At 39.2% G+C, this 20,008-nt stretch overlaps 1 protein-coding gene and 1 pseudogene across 2 annotated transcripts; one reads left to right on the forward strand and one right to left on the reverse strand.

Annotated features, from left to right (window-relative positions):
• The first annotated feature begins 699 nt into the window (after window positions 1-699).
• KRCC1 (lysine rich coiled-coil 1) lies at window positions 700-16,715 on the forward strand. Of its 2 annotated transcripts, XM_049095546.1 has the most exons (4): window positions 700-946; window positions 2,038-2,168; window positions 11,901-12,075; window positions 15,352-16,715. In XM_049095546.1, the coding sequence occupies exon 4, from the start codon at window positions 15,371-15,373 to the stop codon at window positions 16,124-16,126; it is 756 nt and encodes a 251-aa protein (XP_048951503.1). In that variant the 5' UTR covers window positions 700-946; window positions 2,038-2,168; window positions 11,901-12,075; window positions 15,352-15,370; the 3' UTR covers window positions 16,127-16,715. The 2 variants fall into 2 exon arrangements, with proteins under 2 accessions (XP_048951503.1, XP_025309646.1); XM_025453861.3 differs by lacking the exons at window positions 700-946; window positions 2,038-2,168; window positions 11,901-12,075 and adding an exon at window positions 14,734-14,867.
• Window positions 12,591-13,064, reverse strand: LOC118351121 (60S ribosomal protein L26-like 1; annotated as a pseudogene).
• Window positions 16,716-20,008: the final 3,293 nt, after the last annotated feature.

Here is a 20,008-nt window from a genome sequence, read left to right on the forward strand (position 1 = left end):
GCCATGTACTAGGAGACATGCCCACCAACAGGAAAATGGGTGGAATATTGGACAGCAGTGAGACAAATAAATAACACCTATATGCAACAGCTTGGCTGATCCTCCAAATATTGAGAGAAACGAGTTCCAGGAGACTGCATAGAGGAAGCTATCAATCTTATGAAATTCAAAATAAACTTTCTTTAGCCACACGTGTATGTGATAAAGACACATATATGAAAGGAAATGAGGACTACAAACCAGGGTCGTGGTTTCTTCGGGAGATGGGGAATGAGATGAGGTGCGAAGGAGGGGAGACAAGAGTCATTTACGGACCAATGACCACAACGTATCACGACCAAGGCTTTTGCTCACCCTAACCCTGCACGTTGAAGACCCTAACAAAGGAACGACAGATAAAGATGATGTATTTCTCAGATACTTTGGAGGAAGAATCCAGAGGCTTCCAGACGTTTTCCCAGTCGGTTTTTAGATTCACTAACCGCATGCGAGCGGCCACACGCGCTCTCCCTTCCCTCGAACGACGAGGAGACAGCCCCCCGCCCCCGCCGAAGAAAGCGGGAACCACCGGCGCGAGCCACGGTGAGAGCGGAGCCCCGAAGGAGGAGGAGCGAAGGGGGCGGGGCCAGAAGGGGCGGGGCCCGAGGGGGGGCGGGGCCACAGGGCCTCTCTGGACGCGGGGCGGCCCGCGCAAGCGCAATCGCGCGCCTTCCCGCTATGGCGCCGGCGCCGTCCAGTCAGCCGCGGGTGGTGGCGGAGACTTCCCCTCAGGAAGCCCGGTCTCCGCCTCCTCCTCTCACTCCGCCTGCTCGGCGGCGGAGGCGGCGGTGGCGGCAGCTGCTGTCCCTACCTCTCCGCCATCTGCACCCCGGCCTGTCCCCCGGCCGGCGGCGTTAGCGGGGAGGGGGAACAGTAGTTGTAGACGCCCGCCCCTGCCTCAGAGAAGGTGAGTTCCCGCCCCGGCGGCGGGGGCGGCCCGGGCTTCAGCCCCTCAACTCCGCGGCCCGGTGACGGCTGGGCGCGCCCCGAGTGTGCGCCATGGCCGACGGGGTCCGGGCGGGCGTCCACTCGCCTCCCTCAGCCCCGCCGACCCGCCGGAACGTGGCGCCACGGCTCCCAGGCGGAGCGTGGAGCGTGGAGCGTGGAGCGTGCAGGGGCCTGGGACGCCGAGGCCGGAGCGGGCAGAGGCGGAAGTGCGGCCCTGGAGTGTCAGGGACGGGGAAGCGGGACTGGTGAGGAAACTCCGAGATGAGGCGAGGAAGGGCCGCAGACGTGCGGGCGAGGAGCCTCGGCTGAGGGCACTTCCACCTCCGGGAAAGTAGGTGTTGAGGCAGGAGTGGAGTTAGGACCTCGCCGAGCCGGGGAGTAGGCGGGGAGCCCAGCCCTGCGGGGGGGCGCCCGCCCGCGCGGAGAGAAGCGCGCAGAGGGTTTTGAGACGCCCCGTGGGAGAGTCTTCCTAGGCTTTTTGAGGGTAGCACCCTGTAGAGCAAGGTCCTCAGATTTTTTAGGCCTCTCTCGATAGCGGCCTGAGCTCAGTACGGATCTGCCAGTGTCCAAGATAGCAAAGCGGACGTGAGGGAGAGCGGTGAAAAACAAGTCCCTGAAGCTCCCGGCAGCAGGGGAAAGCGCTGAGCTCCGTCCGGGTTCGCGCGGAGCTGACTGGGAGTTTTAAAGGGAAAACGAGGGACCGGAGGAGAGGTGGGGTTCAAGAAGAGTCAGGGAGGTGAGGAATTACAAAAGCTGGTTCCTTGGGGACGGTGTCGGGCGGCTGGCAAGTAAGGAAGTTAGGGTTCTGCCCTCCCACCACCACGGGGAGACCCAGGCCTAACCTTCTCGAAGATTACACCTCAAAAGGAACGGCCGGCCTTCCGGTGTCTGAGAGGGACTCTTCGGAGTTGTAGGAGGTACACATCATCTCAGACACCGGAAGGATTCACAGTCCAAAGCCATTTTGAGTTAAACACTCAAAAATAGAGATCAGGGGCCTGTCATCAAATGTTGGTTCTGAAAACAGTACATTTATTTTTTTTTTTAAAGATTTTATTTATTCATTCATAAGAATACACGGAGAGGAGAGAGCGAGAGAAAGAGAGGCAGAGACACAGGCAGAAGGAGAAGCAGGCTCCATGCAGGGAGCCCAACGTGGGACTCGATCCGCGGTCCCCAAGGTCAGGCCCTGGGCTGACTGCAGCGCTAAACCGCTGAGCCACCCGGGCTGCCCAACAGTACATTTATTTTGACAGCCCTGAGCTTTTTCTAGCAGGAGCTCCAAAGGGGATTGGGTCATCCCAGGATTCCGCCTTAAGCTGTTGGAGACCTGTTAAAATTGGGGCAAGGGGTTTGGAAGAGGTGGTTTCTGGCCAGGGTTTTCACAGTTATCACCAACACGTTACCCCTTAACACAAAAAGTTATTTCTGAATCATCTCAAACATTGTTTGAGTTCTTACAAGTCCTATATACCTATCAACAGCCTGTAGGGAGGTAAGGCTGTAAAGACAGTTTTGGAAATGATTTTAGGTGGTGGAGCTTGATCGCATTGCACATCTCAAGTAAAACATTTAACCATCTTCAGTCTCGTAATTTTTAGTATGCTGTGTTGCCTCATGTTGCTTTCTGTCTCCAGAGCAAAAGACGGTGGAAGCCAAAATATTGTAGAATAATTTAGGTTCCTCTTTTCTGGAGAGAGACATCAATAAATATAATAACTTCTTGAAAATAATTTCATTTTTACCCTCTTTCATGATTATATTCTATTTTTCTGTGCTATTCCATAATTTACATACTTCACTTTGGAGGAATGGCAAAGTAGTTTTTTAAAAAAAGTGCATACATTTCTTAAAACATTTTTGTAAGCACCTTACAAAAATTTCACACACTAAAAATGGAATTAGAAAGTCATTGCAACCAAATGATGTTCTATTCAAGGTCTCTTAATGAAAGCAACCTTTGGAAGACTAGATTTAGGGTCCTTAGCCTAGGTTATCGTTCTGAGGAAAAAAATTTGGATTTATTTGTTTTCATACCAAACTTACTGCCCCTCACCAGATAAGCCTGAGCCGTTTATAGGTTTTGAGACTACAATTCAGTTTGGCTCTCATAGCCAGATCACAGGAAGATTTGGAAACAGTTTCTCATAGAAAAACAGTTTGCCAGATAACATTTTGTGTGTGTGTATGATGACTTTGAATGTGTGTGATTACTTAGGACTTTATACAGTGTCAGTTCACACAATGCTAGCAGTAACCTTTCTATACAACTTCAAGGTGGTATAATGAGAATGCTGGAATAGGGATCTAACAAGTAGTAGGTTCTAGTTAGTGCTAGTTTGTCCACTAGCTATATGACCTGAGAAAAGTCCCCAATTTTTCTTTCAAACTCAAAGTCCCAAATTTATTTTTTGAGATTTGTCATCTGTGGGGAGGGGGAATTGGATTACCCCAGTTGAGTGGTTCTCAATCAGGGGTCTTTTTGCAACCCCACCCCAGAGGACATTTGGCAATGTCTGGAGACATTTTTGATTTCCACCACCGGGCAAGAAGGGGCGTGGTGAGCACAGGTGCTACTTGGCATCTATATGATACAGGGTAGAGATGCTGGCAAACATCCCAAAATGGACAGGGCAGCCTCACTCCCACCCCAACAAATGATTTTCCTACCCAAGATGTCAGTGTCAAGGTTGATCTCTGCACCAACCGAACTTTAAGGTCCTTGACAGCATTGAAATTGTGAACTAACTTGACAGTTCTACATTGATATTCTTTCCATGGATTGGCTGTGTAGAACAGCAGTTCATAAAACATGAAACTTCCAACTGTAATGGCTATCAGGTGACAAAGAGTGATTAAGTCTCTGAGTTAAGACTGAGACCATTCACTAGGATTTGAAAAACAAAATATAATTCTTTACCTAAAAAATTACCTTTTGTCTCTTTATTTTGAGTAAATATCCTCATTAACTGTTCAGTTAACTGCTACCTAACAAATGGTCACTATTTGGTATATTATAGTATTTAAAACAATGGTGGGAGTCCATATATTTTTAGTTGAGATATTTGTAAAAGCCCTAAATAATTGCCGGTCAAAATAGTACATAAGAAGAGGGGGGAAAATGTTACTTGTTACTTATCCGGTTTTTTTTTTTTTTCTTAAACGACTTTTGCAAAAGGTATGAAAGAATTATCATGTATCTAGTTACTAAAATTCCAGTCACTCAAGATCCTGATAGGACTATTAACTGATTTGAAGAACATCTTCTAATCCATTTTCACCTATAGCTCCTCTAAGAGGAGCTCTTCTGATTTGGACTTGATAATGAACAGATGTAAGGATTAAATATTGGCAAACAGGAAATATATATAAGGTGTAAGATTACAAACCGGAAATTGAGAAATTAGACTTCCATCACAGAAACCTAAAGAAATACCACTTAACCAGACTTCTATGAAAAGAAATATACATAGAATTTATGGTGAAGGTGTCATAAGAATTTCCAGGACACTTTGTAATTCATTCAGTGAGGTTTCTCAATATTTTTGACACTCAAAAAAAATTTTCACTCAGTAATGATATTCCTGAGGGATTAGTAAAAACAAAGCCACAACAGACAATTCTTGCTTATTTGCTTCTCTTAAAAAAAAAAAAATTAAATGGGCTCAGTTTTAGAATAAAGGATATTTTTGACTCCTCATGGAATCATTAACCCATTTACATAGCAATTGCCTAAAAATGTTTTCCTTTGTTTTCATGATATTAAGCAGAGATTTAGATCAAATGACAGAAAAATCTAGCTAATAGCTAACATGTTAACATTTATTCAGAAAACATTGAGTTTCTGCTATGTACCAGGTACTCTGCTCAGTACTAAGGACATACAAATGAATTAGGCACAGCCCTTTTAAAGAGCTTAGTATTAATGTTAGTGAAATTAGGAAAAAAAGTGGAGAAAATTCAGGGTTTTTTTAAACCTAAGAAAAGTTTATTTCTCTCTCAAATTACAGTAAAGCTGAATGCTCCAGAGCTGGTTTGGCTGCTTTGCCATTCCTGACACACAACTCTATCTCTGAGTCTGAAATGGCTGCAGAGGAAATGTAGGATAGTGGTGTAAGGCAGTCAAATTCTCCGTAGTGGGGTGAGGAGAAGACCCATTAATTGACAACCTCTAAAATTGGTAAGAAGCAGCAGGGTGAATGCATTAGAGAAAATGCAGCTGTAAATGCGTATTAGCCAGGACTCCTGAAATAATCAGGAGTAGTTCATTGTTTTTTGTAAATTTGTGCTCTGCCCAAGACCTATTTGCCACATGCACACCAGAGCACATTATGTTGTAAATCTAATGTTGACAGCTGGATAGAATGGTTGAGGAGGAAGATGTCTGGAGAGACATTAATGATTATTTGTTTCAGATTTGTTGCCTTTATTAGCTGTCAATATGTGAAAATATTAACTAAGCATGTTAAAACAAGTAATAAGATTTCCATTACTAACTTCATCAAGTATATGTTAGGGCATGAGCAATGGGGCATGAGCATCCCTTCTTACAGACCTATTCACATTTACTAACCCTTTGGAAGGAATGGAATGCATTTGGTGGCATCCTGATGTAGGATGTCTGCCTGAGTCCAAGTAAAATTAACTTCACAAGCAGAATCCTTGAGCTAGCTAGCCATTGATGTTCAGACTTAGAGACATAAATGTTAAATGTCTATAAATGTGAAGTACTCCCAATTAATGATTTTCTTAATTATTTTGTATTTTATCATTGGAAATATGCCATGGTAGTAAATAAACCCTTAATTATTTTTGTGATTTGTTGTATTAGTGTGAAATAGCTAGAGCTTAGCAAACTCCTAGATCAGATACTAATCTCATTTCCTAAAAAGGCAAGGTTAATAACCAAAATAGCTAAGAGTATTTTTTATGGTAACAGGTACAGGGATGCATTTCTATTACAATTAGATCTCTAGGGACACCTGGGTGGCTTAGCGGTTAAGCGTCTCCCTTTGGCTCCAGGTGTGATCCTGGAGTCCCCTGATCGACTTCCACATCAAGCTTCCTACATGAAGCCTGCTTCTCCCTCTGCCTATGTCTCTCTCATGAATAAATGAATAAAATCTTAAAAAAAAATCTCTAAAAAACAGGTAAAAAGAAAGAAAAACATGCAAAGATAACAACTACAAAAGATAGCAAAGGTAAGACAGAATCCATTACCTAGTGTCCTAAAACTTAATGCGATTCTCTGCTTATCTTTCCTGAGATTATAATAATGTTAAAAGATTGCAAAACTCAAGAGCAGGAACAAGGAAGGATATCCATTCTTACCACTTCTATTCAGTATCCTGCCGAAGGTCCTAGCCAGTACAGTCAGACAAGAAAAGCAAAAGGAGTTCAGATTGGAGAGAAAGAAGTAACACTGTCTTTATTTGCAGATGATATGATCATATATGTAGGAAACAGCAAGGAATCTAGGAAAAGGCTACTAGAATAAGTTTAACAAGGAAGTAAAATACAAGGTCCATATACAAAATAAAGGTATTTCTGAATGTTAGCAACAAACAAGTTTAGATTTTAAAAAATACTATTTACTAATACATTAAGAAAAAATACTTTTAGATAGTTTTAATCGAATTCATCTCTGAGAGAAAGATGCAAATAATGGAAAAATACAAGATGTCGCCTAATACTTCTTAGTGAATTAGATTTAAAAGTATAAGATGATGCCATTTATTTGGTGTATTTTTTAAGGGGGAAGAATCGAACTAAAAGTAACCAAATCAACATCCTAATCCTAATTTTGCCCATTTTTCTCTTCAGAAATATTTAATAAACATTTTTTAAGACCTTCATGCTGTATGAGGTTTAAATGCCATGGCACAACACAAATGATGTGGGGCATAAAATTTTTTAATAAGATTTTTCACTTAAAATCAGTTGATTTATTCACCAAACCTGAGACTTATTAAGAACATTTTATATAGTGCCAAAGTTCAGGTTTTACAATTTCTAAATGAGTGGGTGGAATGGAACAAGTTCTCTTGACAGTTCTAGAATTAAAGTAGAGCGGTTCTTAGTTTTTTATTAAGATATGAAGCTCTATTTGGCAGTTTTGAATTATGAGTAATTCATATTACTCATGTGTTTCATATTTAACACAATAGTTGATGTATGGTGTTTTAACTTCCACAATGGCTTTCCATGTTTTTACTGAAATAAAGACCAAGCCTCCAGCTATTGAATAACCTACATAGTTTCATTTCTCTGAAATAAAAGATACCATATTCTTGCTTTTTTCACTATGATATATTTCCTAGAGGTAAATGAGCAAGTAAATAGCATTATGAGTGTTCATCTATAAGTTTGTGGTATATGTGCAGTATAAATAGGAAGTTTTCAGAATTTTGTTAGATTTTTTTCCAAAAATATTAGAAATGAGTTTTGGTCAAGACAAACTGTTTCTTGCTTAGGACCTTGTACCAGCCTATAAATAGTAAAATTAGCTAGTATCTTAGGTCTGCTTGATACTCCATACTCCTATGAGTATTAAAATATACATGACACACATTAACAAGATATAAACTGAAATCTTCAAAAAATTGGTTCAAAATCGGCAATCATAAAAGACAATATTGACTGATCAAGTCTAACTTTTAGCTTTCATTTTAATTTTATTTTTAAGATTTACTTATTTTAGAGAGAGAGGGGGAGAGGGAGAGAAAATCCCAGGCAGCAGGGAGACTGTCTCGGGGCCTGATCTCATGACCCCGAGATCATGACCTGAGCCATTATCAAGAATCAGACACTGGACTAAGCCACCCAAGTGCCCCTCAGCTTTCATTTTTAAAAAGTCCCTCTAAAACATGAGTTAGCTTGAAATAAAAATTATTAGGTACTCCTGTCAGGCACCCCTGCTCTGTTTACATATAACCTTTCCTTTATTTGGCTTTCTGTAGTTACTAGAATGCTTGGGAGAACATTTCACTATGTCAGTTAAATAAATGAAATCCTAAATAACAATGAAAGTAGCTCATTCATTCAGCACTTACCATGGGCCATATACCGTTCTAAGCATTTTACATGTATTCATTTCCTTAAGGCTCACAACTCTTTTGAGGTGTATGTTATATCCCTATTTTAAAGATGAGGAACTTAAGGCACAGAGAGGTTGAGAAATTTAACCGAGCCTACACAGCTAATAAGTGCCAGAACTGACTCCAGAGTCCCTATGTCTGGCTCCTAGGAGCAGTGAGATAAGTGACATAATATACCGGCAGTAGTTCTGCATAAGTGAATTGGCCTTTGTTAGGTGAACAATCTTTCTGGAAACAAAGCCAACATTTAACAATCCAGTTTAACAAATTAAGGTAAAATTATTCCTTTCCAAAAATATCTGTTACAGATCTTTAAGCTCCTCTGATACACTTTATTGAGATACACTGTACTTAAAATATACACATACTTAAAGTATACAAGGCAGTAAGTTTTTGACAGGTATATACTCCCACACAACCATTTGTAAACAATAAATGCCAGATATTTCCATCAACAACAAAAGCTTTCTCAGGCCTCTTTATAATCAATCCCTCCCTCTACCTCTGTCCCCAACAACCACTAATCTACTTTCTATTACTATAGATTAGTTTATATGTCTAGGACTTTTTACAAATATAGAATCATGCTCTTGTGTCTTGCAGGAAGCATGGTTTTGAGATCATCCACATTGTGTGCATATTTTTGTTTCTTTTTGTTGCTGAATAATTCTATTATATAGATACACCATGTTTTGTTTATCCATTAGCCTATTGGCAGACCTTAGGGTTGTTTCAGTTTGGGGCTATTATAAATCTGCAATGAATACTCATGTACAGGTCTTTGCAGAGATGTATCTTTTCATTTCTCTTGGGCTAATACAAGTGAAATGGCTGGGTCATATGGTAGATGTTTAAATTTTTTTTTTTTAAGATTTTATTCACTAGAGACACATAGAGACACAGGCAGAGGGAGAAGCAGGGTCCATGCAGGGAGCCTGATGCGGGACTCAATCCCGATCCTGAACTCCAGGATCACACCCTGGGCTGAAGGCAGGCGCTAAACCACTGAGCCACCCAGGGATCCCCTGTTTAATGTTTAAAGAAAGTATCAAACTGCTTTGTAAAGCTGTACTATTTTAAATTCTAACTAATTGTTCAATATCCTTACCAACTTCTGGTATTATCAATCCTATTAATTTTAATCATTTCCAGTGATGATGTTAGGGTTTTAAATTGCATATATATTTTTTTGAGGTGTCCAGATATTTTGCCCATGTTAATATGGATTTGTCTTATCGAGTCATAAGAGTTCTTTATATATTCTAGATATAAGTCCTTTGTCTGATATGTGAGATGGGAATATTTTCTCCTGTTTTATGGCTTGCTTTTCATTTTAACTTTAGAGCCATATGTAATTAAGTTATATACCTTAAAACAACTCAAGTAATTTAGAGAGATACTATATATAATAGAGAACATTTTAAAATATTCATCATCCTTTCTAAAATGTTTTTGATTAACAGTTCTTAAACTCATAATTTTTTTTAGATTTATTCATTTGAGAGAGAGAGAGAGAGAGAGCATGAGCAGGAGTGGGGGGAATTGGCAGAGAGAGAGGAAGAAGTAGGCTCCCCACTGAGCAGGCAGCTGGACACAGGCCTCCATCCCTGGACCCTAGGATCATGACCTGGGCTGGAGGCAGACACCTAACCAACTGAGCCATCCCGGCATCCTGAACTCATAATATTTTTAAGCAAACTTTTTTTTACTCTATATACTGGTAACTGAAAATTAAGCTTAATTTGAAGATACCCTGTAGAACCTTTAAATCAACTTTTTATGGAGTTTTTAGTTACAGAGTAATGTTACTTGCAGAAATTAATACAGATGTGTGCAGAGAGCAAAATGTTAAATGTCTCTTACTCCTTTCCTAAACCCATTTCCCAAGCCCCATTAAGTTTAGTGTATATCTTTTCTGATTTTTTTCCTGTGGGTATTGGATACAAGATTAGACTGTCAAATCAGACTAACACAAATAAGTAATATTACCTAGTATCAAGGTTTACTACATATTTCAAGGATACAAGCAATCAGACAACTCTAAAGAAGCAGAGATATTTAGAACATGAAAGATGGCTCCTCAAACTATGTTTTCCTACGTTAGTCATGCATCTCTGACCCAAAATAATAGATGAGGTTTCTAAGTGAGGGTCACCTCACACAAAGTATTTAAATTATGAATCATCTTCATTTATGTAATATTCCTTGGAGTGCTTTGCCTCATAGGTCCTGAATTTATTTACTATAGATAATCCTTAATCAGAGACGTCTTGCTAAGGGTATGTCAAAGATAAATTCCCCTTCTCCTAGCTAATAGCATTCATTGGTCTTTTAGTCAGGGGTCCAGAAGTCACCGGCCTTCTTCCCTCACCCCTCCCCGCCCCCAGAAAGGAAGTTAATGGACTGCAGCCTAGCTACTTTGACTCCTTTACAATATACATATTGAATATATTTAGTTTTTGGTTCTGTATGTTGAGTGTTTTTATATTAAAATTGGGTCTTAGATTGATCAGTAGATGGGTAAATAGGTAGATAGACTTCTACATCGTTTTTCCCCATTAATATATCATGGACATTTCTCCATGACAGTATATGTGGTTCCAACGCATTCATTTAAATGGCTGCATAGGGGGACACCTGGGTGCCTCAGCAGTTGAGCATCTGCTTTTGGCTCAGGGCGTGATCCCAGAATCCCGGGATCGAGTTGTGCATCAGGCTTCTGCATGGAGCCTGCTTCTCCCTCTGCCTATGTCTCTGCCTCTCTGTCTGTGTCTCTGGTGAACAAATAAAATCTTAAAAAAAATAAAATAAATGGCTGCATAGAAAGTACAATTTTGATGTTCCATGATTGGTATCAGAAAAGATATACACTCATACTGGTAACCCAGTAACTTCTCTTTCAAAATGGTATTTTCTGGACTAAATAAAACTATATTACCATATTAAAGACTAGAGGCTTCCTAAATGTTTTCATACTGAAATTTCATTGTAATTAGCAAAAAAGCTAGTATATAGCCTTGAAACCTCTCAGGAAGTTAAGATTTGAGATGATATATGAAATGATATCTATTTAAAGTTTGAAAATATTATCTTAGGGCACCTGGGTGGCTCATTCGGTTAAGCATCTGCCTTCAGCTCAGGTCATGATCCCGGGTTGGAGCCCCACATCAGGCTCTTTGTTCAGCAGGAAGCCTGCTTCTCCCTTTCCCTCTGCCTGCTGTTCTCCTTGCTTGTACTCTCTCTTTCTCTGTCAATAAATACATCTTAAAAAAATATATTACCTTAAATATTTAATATAATCTTCTATCTTATCTCCCTTTATTTTATTCATAGATACCATGTTGAATGAATAAATATTGAACTTTTACAGATACCCTTTGTAAAAGGCATACGGGGAGTAGTGATATAGTTTGAATTGCAAAGGATTTGACATTATGAGGTGGGTTGAAACTAGAGATCTTCTAGATCATAGGATTATTTCTACTGAAGCTGATACTTTGACTTGTGAGTGAGCAAAACTCTATTCCTAAACTCTTCATCTAGACTAAATATATTAAAAATCGTGAATACTATCTGCAAATTTAGAGGTGGAGATTTGGGATCACTTTGTTCTAAAACAAAACATTTATTATTCTGGGGTAAAATACATGCTCAGAGAGTTAGCCTAACTTTCAGACTTACAGGAAGTGAAATAATAAGAAATTGGAGATGGATTTCTGACATGATGGATCTATGTTGATAGTAAAATTCTAAACTTTGAACTATTTAATGTAATTAAATATAATTAAATTATAACAAGATTGTACTTGGTTTCAGATGACTGGGAATGGAGTATTACACAGAAATCGATTTGGGGATCTCTGCATCGTGTTTTTTAGCTTGCTGATTGTTGCACAGTTTCACCATGTGGGGAAAGTTCATGCTAGAAAACTGAAGCAATTAATGGGTGACTATGATCAGATTTCTTCACCAAGTTCTCAGCCTGATACAAGTAAGTTCCATTCACCTCTTTATTGATCTGTGCATGACCTGTGGGCTGTGGGAACTGACTTTTTTCATTTAGCATGCCTTCAGGGTTTATCCATGTTGTATCATGTATCAGCACTTCATTCCTTTTTATTGCCGAGTAATATTCCATTGTATGAATATACTGCATTTTATGCATTCAGCAGTTCATGGATATTGAGTTGTTTCTACCTCTTAGCTGTTATGAATATTGCTGCTGTGCACATTTCTGTACAAGTTTTTGTGTGAGCATAGGTTTTCAGTTCTCTTGGGTATGTACCTAGGAGTGAAATTGTTGGGTCATGCAGTAACACTTTTTATGTTTTGAGGAATTGCCGTACTGTTTTCTTTTTTCCGGTGGTTATTCATAAAATTATTAATCAAAACAGCAAAAGTAGATTTACAAAACAGCAAAAGTAGATTCACATAGCAATAACAAACAGGAAGGAAATGAAATGCTTAAGAGACATCTTGAAAAGTCTCAAAGGAATACAGAGTAGGCTAAAAATCTACTATGGTTGCATAACAGGTTGTATTCATTCCTGCATTTTTCTCAGTAAGTTCTTCCTTATATTTGCCTTTCTCTTTTCCAACTTGTCAAGATTTGGCTTTGCATTCAAGAATTTTATTCTGATCTTTGTCCAGTTTTAGCCTGGTGATAACCATCTTGCTTGGGTGAGTGTCCACATGGACAGTTGTGCCATTAGCCTTCTCACGTTGTACTCACTTGGTATAGATGACCTATTTTTTTTTGTATGACTGGACTGCCTGGCTAATTTGCTAACCTTTATAGTGTCCTTGAACTGCCTGGACCCCATCATCCCTGCAGATGGGCCTGGAGTAGATGTTGTACTTTTCCCACAGCTCCTTAGAAAGTAGGAAGAACGTGATCTTCCTGCGCATGTGCAGGGGAGATTTAAGTGGCATTTGGGGGTTTTTGCTACCATCTGAAGTCACAAAAGGGTGGAACTTCATGGTGACTGTCTACCTGGCTCTGGGTAGGCTCAGACCTGTGTGCACAGGGCCAGAAGCCCTTGCTATTTCTCAAAATAGCTGCACATTTTATCTCCCCACAAGCAACGAATGAAGTTACCAACTTTTCCACATCCTTGCCAACACTTAATATCATCTACCTCTTATTTATTATAGCCATCTTTGTGGGCATGAAGTATAAAAGTTTTTTAAACATAAAAGTAGAGAAAATAGTGTAATGAACCTTCATATACCCATTATCCAGTTTCAACAATTATCAATGTCTTTTTAATCTTGTTAGTGACTTTGTAAAAATAGCTTTATCGAGGTACAGTTAATGTATAATAAACTATGTATTTAAAATACATATTTTGATGGGTTTTGACAGACGTATATATATCTTCAAGTGATCAGTGTACAAAACATGCATCCAGACCTCAAAAAGTGCCCTTTATAATCATCCCACCCACCCCTTCCTGCTTCATCCCCAAGCAAAAACTATTACTATACATTAGTTTGCATTTTCTAGAGTTTTATGGAATTGAATCATATATTATATACTCTTTCTGTCAGGCTTCTTTCACTCAGCATAATTATTTTGAGATTCATCCATGTTGTTGACTGTATCAATGATCCATTCCTTTTTATTGCTGATATATTTCATTGTATGTATATATCACTATTTGATTGTTCCATTTACCTGTTGATCATCATTTTGGTTTTTTCCCTTTCTGGGACTATTATAAATAAAATTACTGTGGACATTCATGTATCAGTCTTTGTATGGACATATATTTCCTTTTCTTTTGGGAGAAATATCTAGGAATGGAATAACTAGATCATACTTAGTGGTTGTACCATTTTACATCCCTAACAAGCAATTTATGAGAATTCTAATTGTTCCATATCCTCACCAACACCACTGAGGTCTTTTGATCTCAGTCACCGTAGTGAATGTTCCTGTTCATAGTAGTGTCTCATTGTGGTTTTTAATGGACATTGACTCCATGACTAATGGTATCTTCTCATGTGTTCATTGGCCATTTGTGTGGATTCTTTTCTGAAGTGTCTGTTTAAATCTTTTGCCTATATTTAATCAAATATTTGTTACATTATTCTGTTAGAATTTTTATATATTTAAGTTGAATAGGAGCTAAATTTTCTGACTCGCCAACTGAGGCTTCATTTAGACTTTATTATTAATCTCAAATTTCCAGAAAAGATAGCTGATTATTAGTGACCCTGGAGTGCTATTATCAGGTTTTTTTCTTTCAATTAAAGGGGAGAAATGTTCTCTTCTACATGGGTTATGCTGCCTCCTAATTTTGGGAGACAGAGTGTATCACCAAAAATATCTAGGGCATTGTCGTCTTGTAGTGTATTTTCTACTATATTTGCACTTACGCAGGATTTGAGGGAGGGGAAATCAGGAATAGTGCTGCCTCCACCAAAATTATCAAACAAGCCAACAAAAAACTAGCCTATTGGCTCTATATTCCTCCTGAAACTTTGCTCTGCATCAGTCTGACCCTCTCTCAGCTTTCACCTCTATTTCCTCCCTTAACGCTCCCACCAGTACTTTAATAGAGAACAAACCAGAAGACTTCTAGAATGCTTTTTTCACCAATCAGAACTAACAGAATGAAATCCAAGCCCTGTACGGAAGGTACAGAACTCTGTTCCCTCATCTTCCCTCATGCCCCGTACTAAAGAGTAGTTTCATCTCATAGCTGAATTTCTAATTTCCAGCATTCCCAAACTATTTTGTAAATATCCTTTTATTAAGTCTTAGAGTACTCTAGTCAGGTAAGTATGTGTTTATTTTATTTTGTTTGAGTAAACCGAAGATTTTAAAGATTAAATTACCCCTCTGTGGTCTATTACTTTTCTTAGAAAACAATATACAAGAAACTGATTAAATCAGAACTTTAGAAATCATATGAGCATGTGATCAGGCCATCTGTCAGGGATGTGTAGTTCTTATCCATACATCCCTATATGCCTTATATTTTTAGCCATACAACAGAACCCTTTATGCCATCTCCCTTCTGCCTTCTTCATCCCATCTCTGAGAAAGATAGAGTTATTTGTGAGTAGCCCAGGAGATATTTAACTATCCTAATGCACCTTTTTGACATATAATGTCATGATATTTAACTTTTATGCTGAATTAGGTTTTAATTCGTTTGGGCTTCTTTGTTTTGTTTTTTTGACACTCTCTTCAAGAGCTTAGAAAATATTCAGAATGAAATAATCTAGTAAGAAGAGTTTTCTCCCATCTTCTCTACAGAGAATCTCTTGTCAACCCAATGAAGCATTCAAAGAAGACCTATGACTCTTTTCAAGATGAACTTGAAGATTATATCAAAGTGCAGAAAGCTAGAGGCTTAGAGCCAAAGACTTGTTTCAGAAAGTTGAGAGAGGACTGTTGGGAAACTTGTAGGTACAAAGAGGCTGATTACAGACCAAGGTATAGAATGTTTGATCGAAGACTCTCATCTGAAACTGTGCAGACCTACCCAAGATCATGCCCTAGTTCACAAAAAGTGGAAAACCGGTTACCTCAGTGGCTACCAGCTCATGCCAGCAGGCTAAGACTTGGCTCCCTGAGCTACTGTCAGTTCACCAGGGACTGTTTCTCAGAAACACCAGCACCCCTGAACGTTAGTCAGCAAGAGTATAACTGTAGCTCATACAGCATAGAATCTGGAGTTCACAAGCACCTCTCCTCAGAAAACAGTGCCAGTCATAAACAGCTACCTCAGAAGGGGAAAAGGCACCCAGAGGAAGGCAGAAAAAAACCAGAGGAGGAACAGCCCAAGCATAAGAGAAAAAAAGGTTGTGAGGAACCAGATTTAGACAAACACAAGAACTTCCAAAGAAACAAAACACAGATGGAAACAGTCAGGGTCAATACAGAAAAGCTTAAGAATCGAAAGGAGAAAAAAAGTCGAGATGTAGCCTCTAAGAAAGAGGAACGGAAGCGTAGGAAAGAGAAAAAGGAACAAGGTAAAGAGAAGACAGAGGAGGAAATGCTTTGGGACCAGTCTATCCTGGGATTTTGAAGCTCTTGAGTTGGTTCTCCCAAGGTTAAATTGAAAAAACAGTTGAGGAGCTTGGTTTTATGACATTTGTGTTCAGATTGATTATTTCATGTGAACAGGTACCTTAACTTCTTTAAGTCTAACGACAGGCCAGGGGAACGGAACGTACTTAATACGCTTACTCTCCAACATGGAAATTACTTTTCTTCATTTTCTAAAAGCATCCTTACATTTTTCTTATATAATATAATTTCCCTTAATGAGAGTGCCTCTGCTTTTACTCATGAAATTGCTATAGAAGTATTTTTCCCTTGGGAGGTCATTTATTTTAAATTGGAGAATTAATAGGCTTTGCAGAATCTATTTCTTGATTGGGTTTGTTTTAGTTTTGGATAGGGTATTTTTATATTCATTAGTTTTCTCTGTGACACAATTTAGACTGACTTTTCTTTTTAAAATCTAACTTGCAGTGTATTTTCTAGTGGAAAATAAAATACATTAAATAATAATAATCTGAGGTTACATATAGTTTTAAAATTTTCAAAGAGTCTTGATACAAAATCAGTTTATATTCTGGAAATATTTATAATAAAGTGTTCTAATTTCTGCATTTTGTTGTTCTGTGTCAATGATCTGTTCCCATTCAACAATTTTTTTTTTTTTTGAAAGAGAAATAGCTGAGCAATGTGTACCTAAGAGGCAAGATATTTTGGGTAGGTCACACTTTACAGTTGTAAAAATTCTTTACTATACCTTGCTTATTCATATTTAAACCCACTTTTAGGGATCCCTGGGTGGTGCAGTGGTTTGGCGCCTGCCTTTGGCCCAGGGCGCGATCCTGGAGACCCGGGATCGAATCCCACGTCGGGCTCCCGGTGCATGGAGCCTGCTTCTCCCTCTGCCTGTGTCTCTGCCTCTCTCTCTCTCTCGCTCTCTGTGACTATCATAAATAAATAAAAATTTAAACAACAAAAAAATAAACCCACTTTTAAGCATAGAAATCTGTTAATGACCACAGTTTTTTCCAAATAGATGAAATTGAAGAGAGAGGAATTTATAAGTAATAAAATGCTAGTAGATTATTCTTTTGTAACCAGTGTTGTCATTCTGATAATCCCCTTTTTTATGGAAAGCATATCAAGTTTTTGAGCATCAATACCTTGTAGAATAAATAATGGCCTGAGAATCCCAGAATTCTAGTCTCAGTTATGCCACCAGTATGTGACCTAGAGAGAGTCACTTAACTTCATTTTTCTCATTATCAAATATGACTGGATGGATTGACCTCTAAAATATCTTGGATAACAAAATTCTGTGATACGAAAACTCTCTTTGTATTCACAATGCTGTGCTTACACATCCGTTTTAATTTTAACATTAGGATTAATTTGTTAAAGCCACTTTTAGCTTATATGCTTAAAGATACGTAATATATATATTATGTATATATGTTAAAATATAATAAATATATAATATTTATTTTAATAATAATATAATAAAATATATAAATATATGTATTCCCCACACACACCCCCAACCTATCCCCTTGCATGTAACCAGTCTCCCTACCCTTACTGGGCTGCTGCCTTACTCAGCCCTGACCCTTCTCTAGGTCACCACCTTGCCTAGTCTCCTACCTCCCTGGGCCCCAAATAGCAAAGAAGGAAAGAAGAAGTGAAGGGAGGGAGAGAGGGTAGATGGCCCATTTTATTTTATTATTTTATTTTAAAGATTTTATTTATTCATGAGTGATACACAGAGAGAGGCAGAGACACAGGCAGAGAGAGAAGCCGGTTCCTCACAGGGAGCCCAATGTGGGACTTGATCCCAGAACCCTGGGATCATGCCCTGAGCCAAAAGCAGATGCTCAAACACTAAGCCACCCAGGCGTCCCGACCCAATTTATTTTAAACTAATGACCACAAACCTCCAATCCATTGAGTTTCCATATTAAGTTTCCACTCAAAGATACCATTTTTATACTCTTCTCTCTCCTCAAACCTTTCTCTTCCTTGTGCCTCCCATATAGGCGTCCTTTCTCAGCTGATGACCTCACTTCACACTTTAGTGAGGAAATAGAAGCTTTCATAGGGGGACTTAACTCATTGTTGTACCACCAGATTTATAAACTTACCTCAAGGACTCTACTCTGTCTTCTGTCCTGCTACAACAAAGGTGTCCTGCTCTTACTAAAGACAAGTCTCCCCTCTGGGCACCTGGGTGGCTCAGTGGTTGAGCATCTGCCTTTGGCTCAGGGTGTGATCCTAGGGTCCTGGGATTGAGTTACTCAACAGGTTCCCCACAGGTAGCCTGCTTCTCCCTCTGCGTATGTCTCTACCTTTCTCTCTGTCTCTCATGAATAAATAAATAAAATAGTTTTAAAAAAAAAAGGAAAAGAAAAAAAAGACAAGTCTTCCCTCATGCACTCATGCACTGGATTCTATACCCTTTCACCTTCTCAAGATCTTCATCTCTCCTGTACCATGAATCTCTTCCCCCTTAACTGGATTATTCCATTAGTATGCAAACATGCTTCTATTTCCCCTCTACAAAAAACAAAAACAACTCCCTTGACCCCTATATCCTCTTTTAGCTACCTTCTTTCTCTTTCACATGAAAACTGTCTATACCAGCTATCTACACTTCCTCACCTCTCATTCTCTCCTCCACCTGTTCCATCTAATTTTTATCCCTCTCCCTTCTCTGAAGCTGTTCTTGTCAGGTCAAGGTCTCCAATGACTTCCATGTTGTCAAATCCAATGGATAGTTTTTATTTGTATTCAGTCCAGCCTCTCAGAACTCCCATCTGATTGTTCAGTCCCTCTCTCTTGAAATGCTCTTCCCTTAGGCTCATAGCACCACATTCTCCTGATTTTCCTTACCTCCATAGTTCCTCCTTCTCATGGGTTCCTCCTTCTCATACTGGTTCCTCCTCCACCTACCTCTAAATGCATCACCATGTATGGTGCATCAGGAGCCAATCCTAGACCACCAGTCGGTAACCACACATCCTAAGTGATCTTATCCAGACCCATGGCTTTAAACTAACCTGTATGTTGTGGTAGACTACATGTTCCCCACCCCCAAAATTCCTATGTTGGAATCTAATCCCCTGTGTCATGGTATATGGAGGTAGGGTCTTTAGGAGGTAATTAGGTCATGAGGGTAGAGCCCTCATGGATGGGATTAATGTCTTTGTAAGAAGGCAAGAGAGGTAGCTCAGGCACCTAGTCTATAGTAATTTATTATAGTAGCCCAAAGTGTCTAAGACGACCTCTAAATTTCTATCTAGACTATTTTCTCCCTGAGTTCTAGACTCATATCGAGCTGCACTTGATATTTACACTTAGCAACTCTAAAGAGTACTTGCTTCCCTTATCACCAGTCATTCCTACCAACCTCCTCTCCACCCAGTTTCTCCATCTCTGTGAATAATAACACCAACTCAATTGTTCAAGGCTTCCTCTCCTACATGAGACCCATCAGTCATTCCTCTTGGTTCTATCATCAAATTCTCTCTCCTGTTGTCCAATTCTCTGCATCTTCATTGACACCATCCTGTCCCAAACCATCATTTTATCCTGTACCTCTCTTGTATTCTTTTTATTTCCAAAATGATTTTTTTTTCTTTTGCTAATTTTTTCCTGTGTCTGTCAGGGTCATTGTTTGTAACCAGGACTGGCTCAAATTTGATGTTCAATGAATATTTCTGACTGAAAAATAGAATAATTTTTTTAAACTGTATTACATTTTATTTTCCCTAGAATTAGAACTTTTTTTTTTTCAGTTGTATAGTTGTCTGGCCATTTTATTGCAGAGCTGTTTTTCTGGTTGATGCACTCTGCATCAGAACAGATAAATCTAAAAAGAACTGCAAAACTGGAATAACTCATCACAGGTTCT

This window comes from Canis lupus, chromosome 17 (assembly GCF_003254725.2).
Source record: "Canis lupus dingo isolate Sandy chromosome 17, ASM325472v2, whole genome shotgun sequence".
In the NCBI taxonomy this organism is placed as follows: domain Eukaryota; kingdom Metazoa; phylum Chordata; class Mammalia; order Carnivora; family Canidae; genus Canis; species Canis lupus.

Excerpts from the sequence above, each read along its gene's own strand:
- KRCC1 (XM_049095546.1), top strand. The coding sequence starts at position 15,371 with ATGAAGCATTCAAAGAAGACCTATGACTCTTTTCAAGATGAACTTGAA.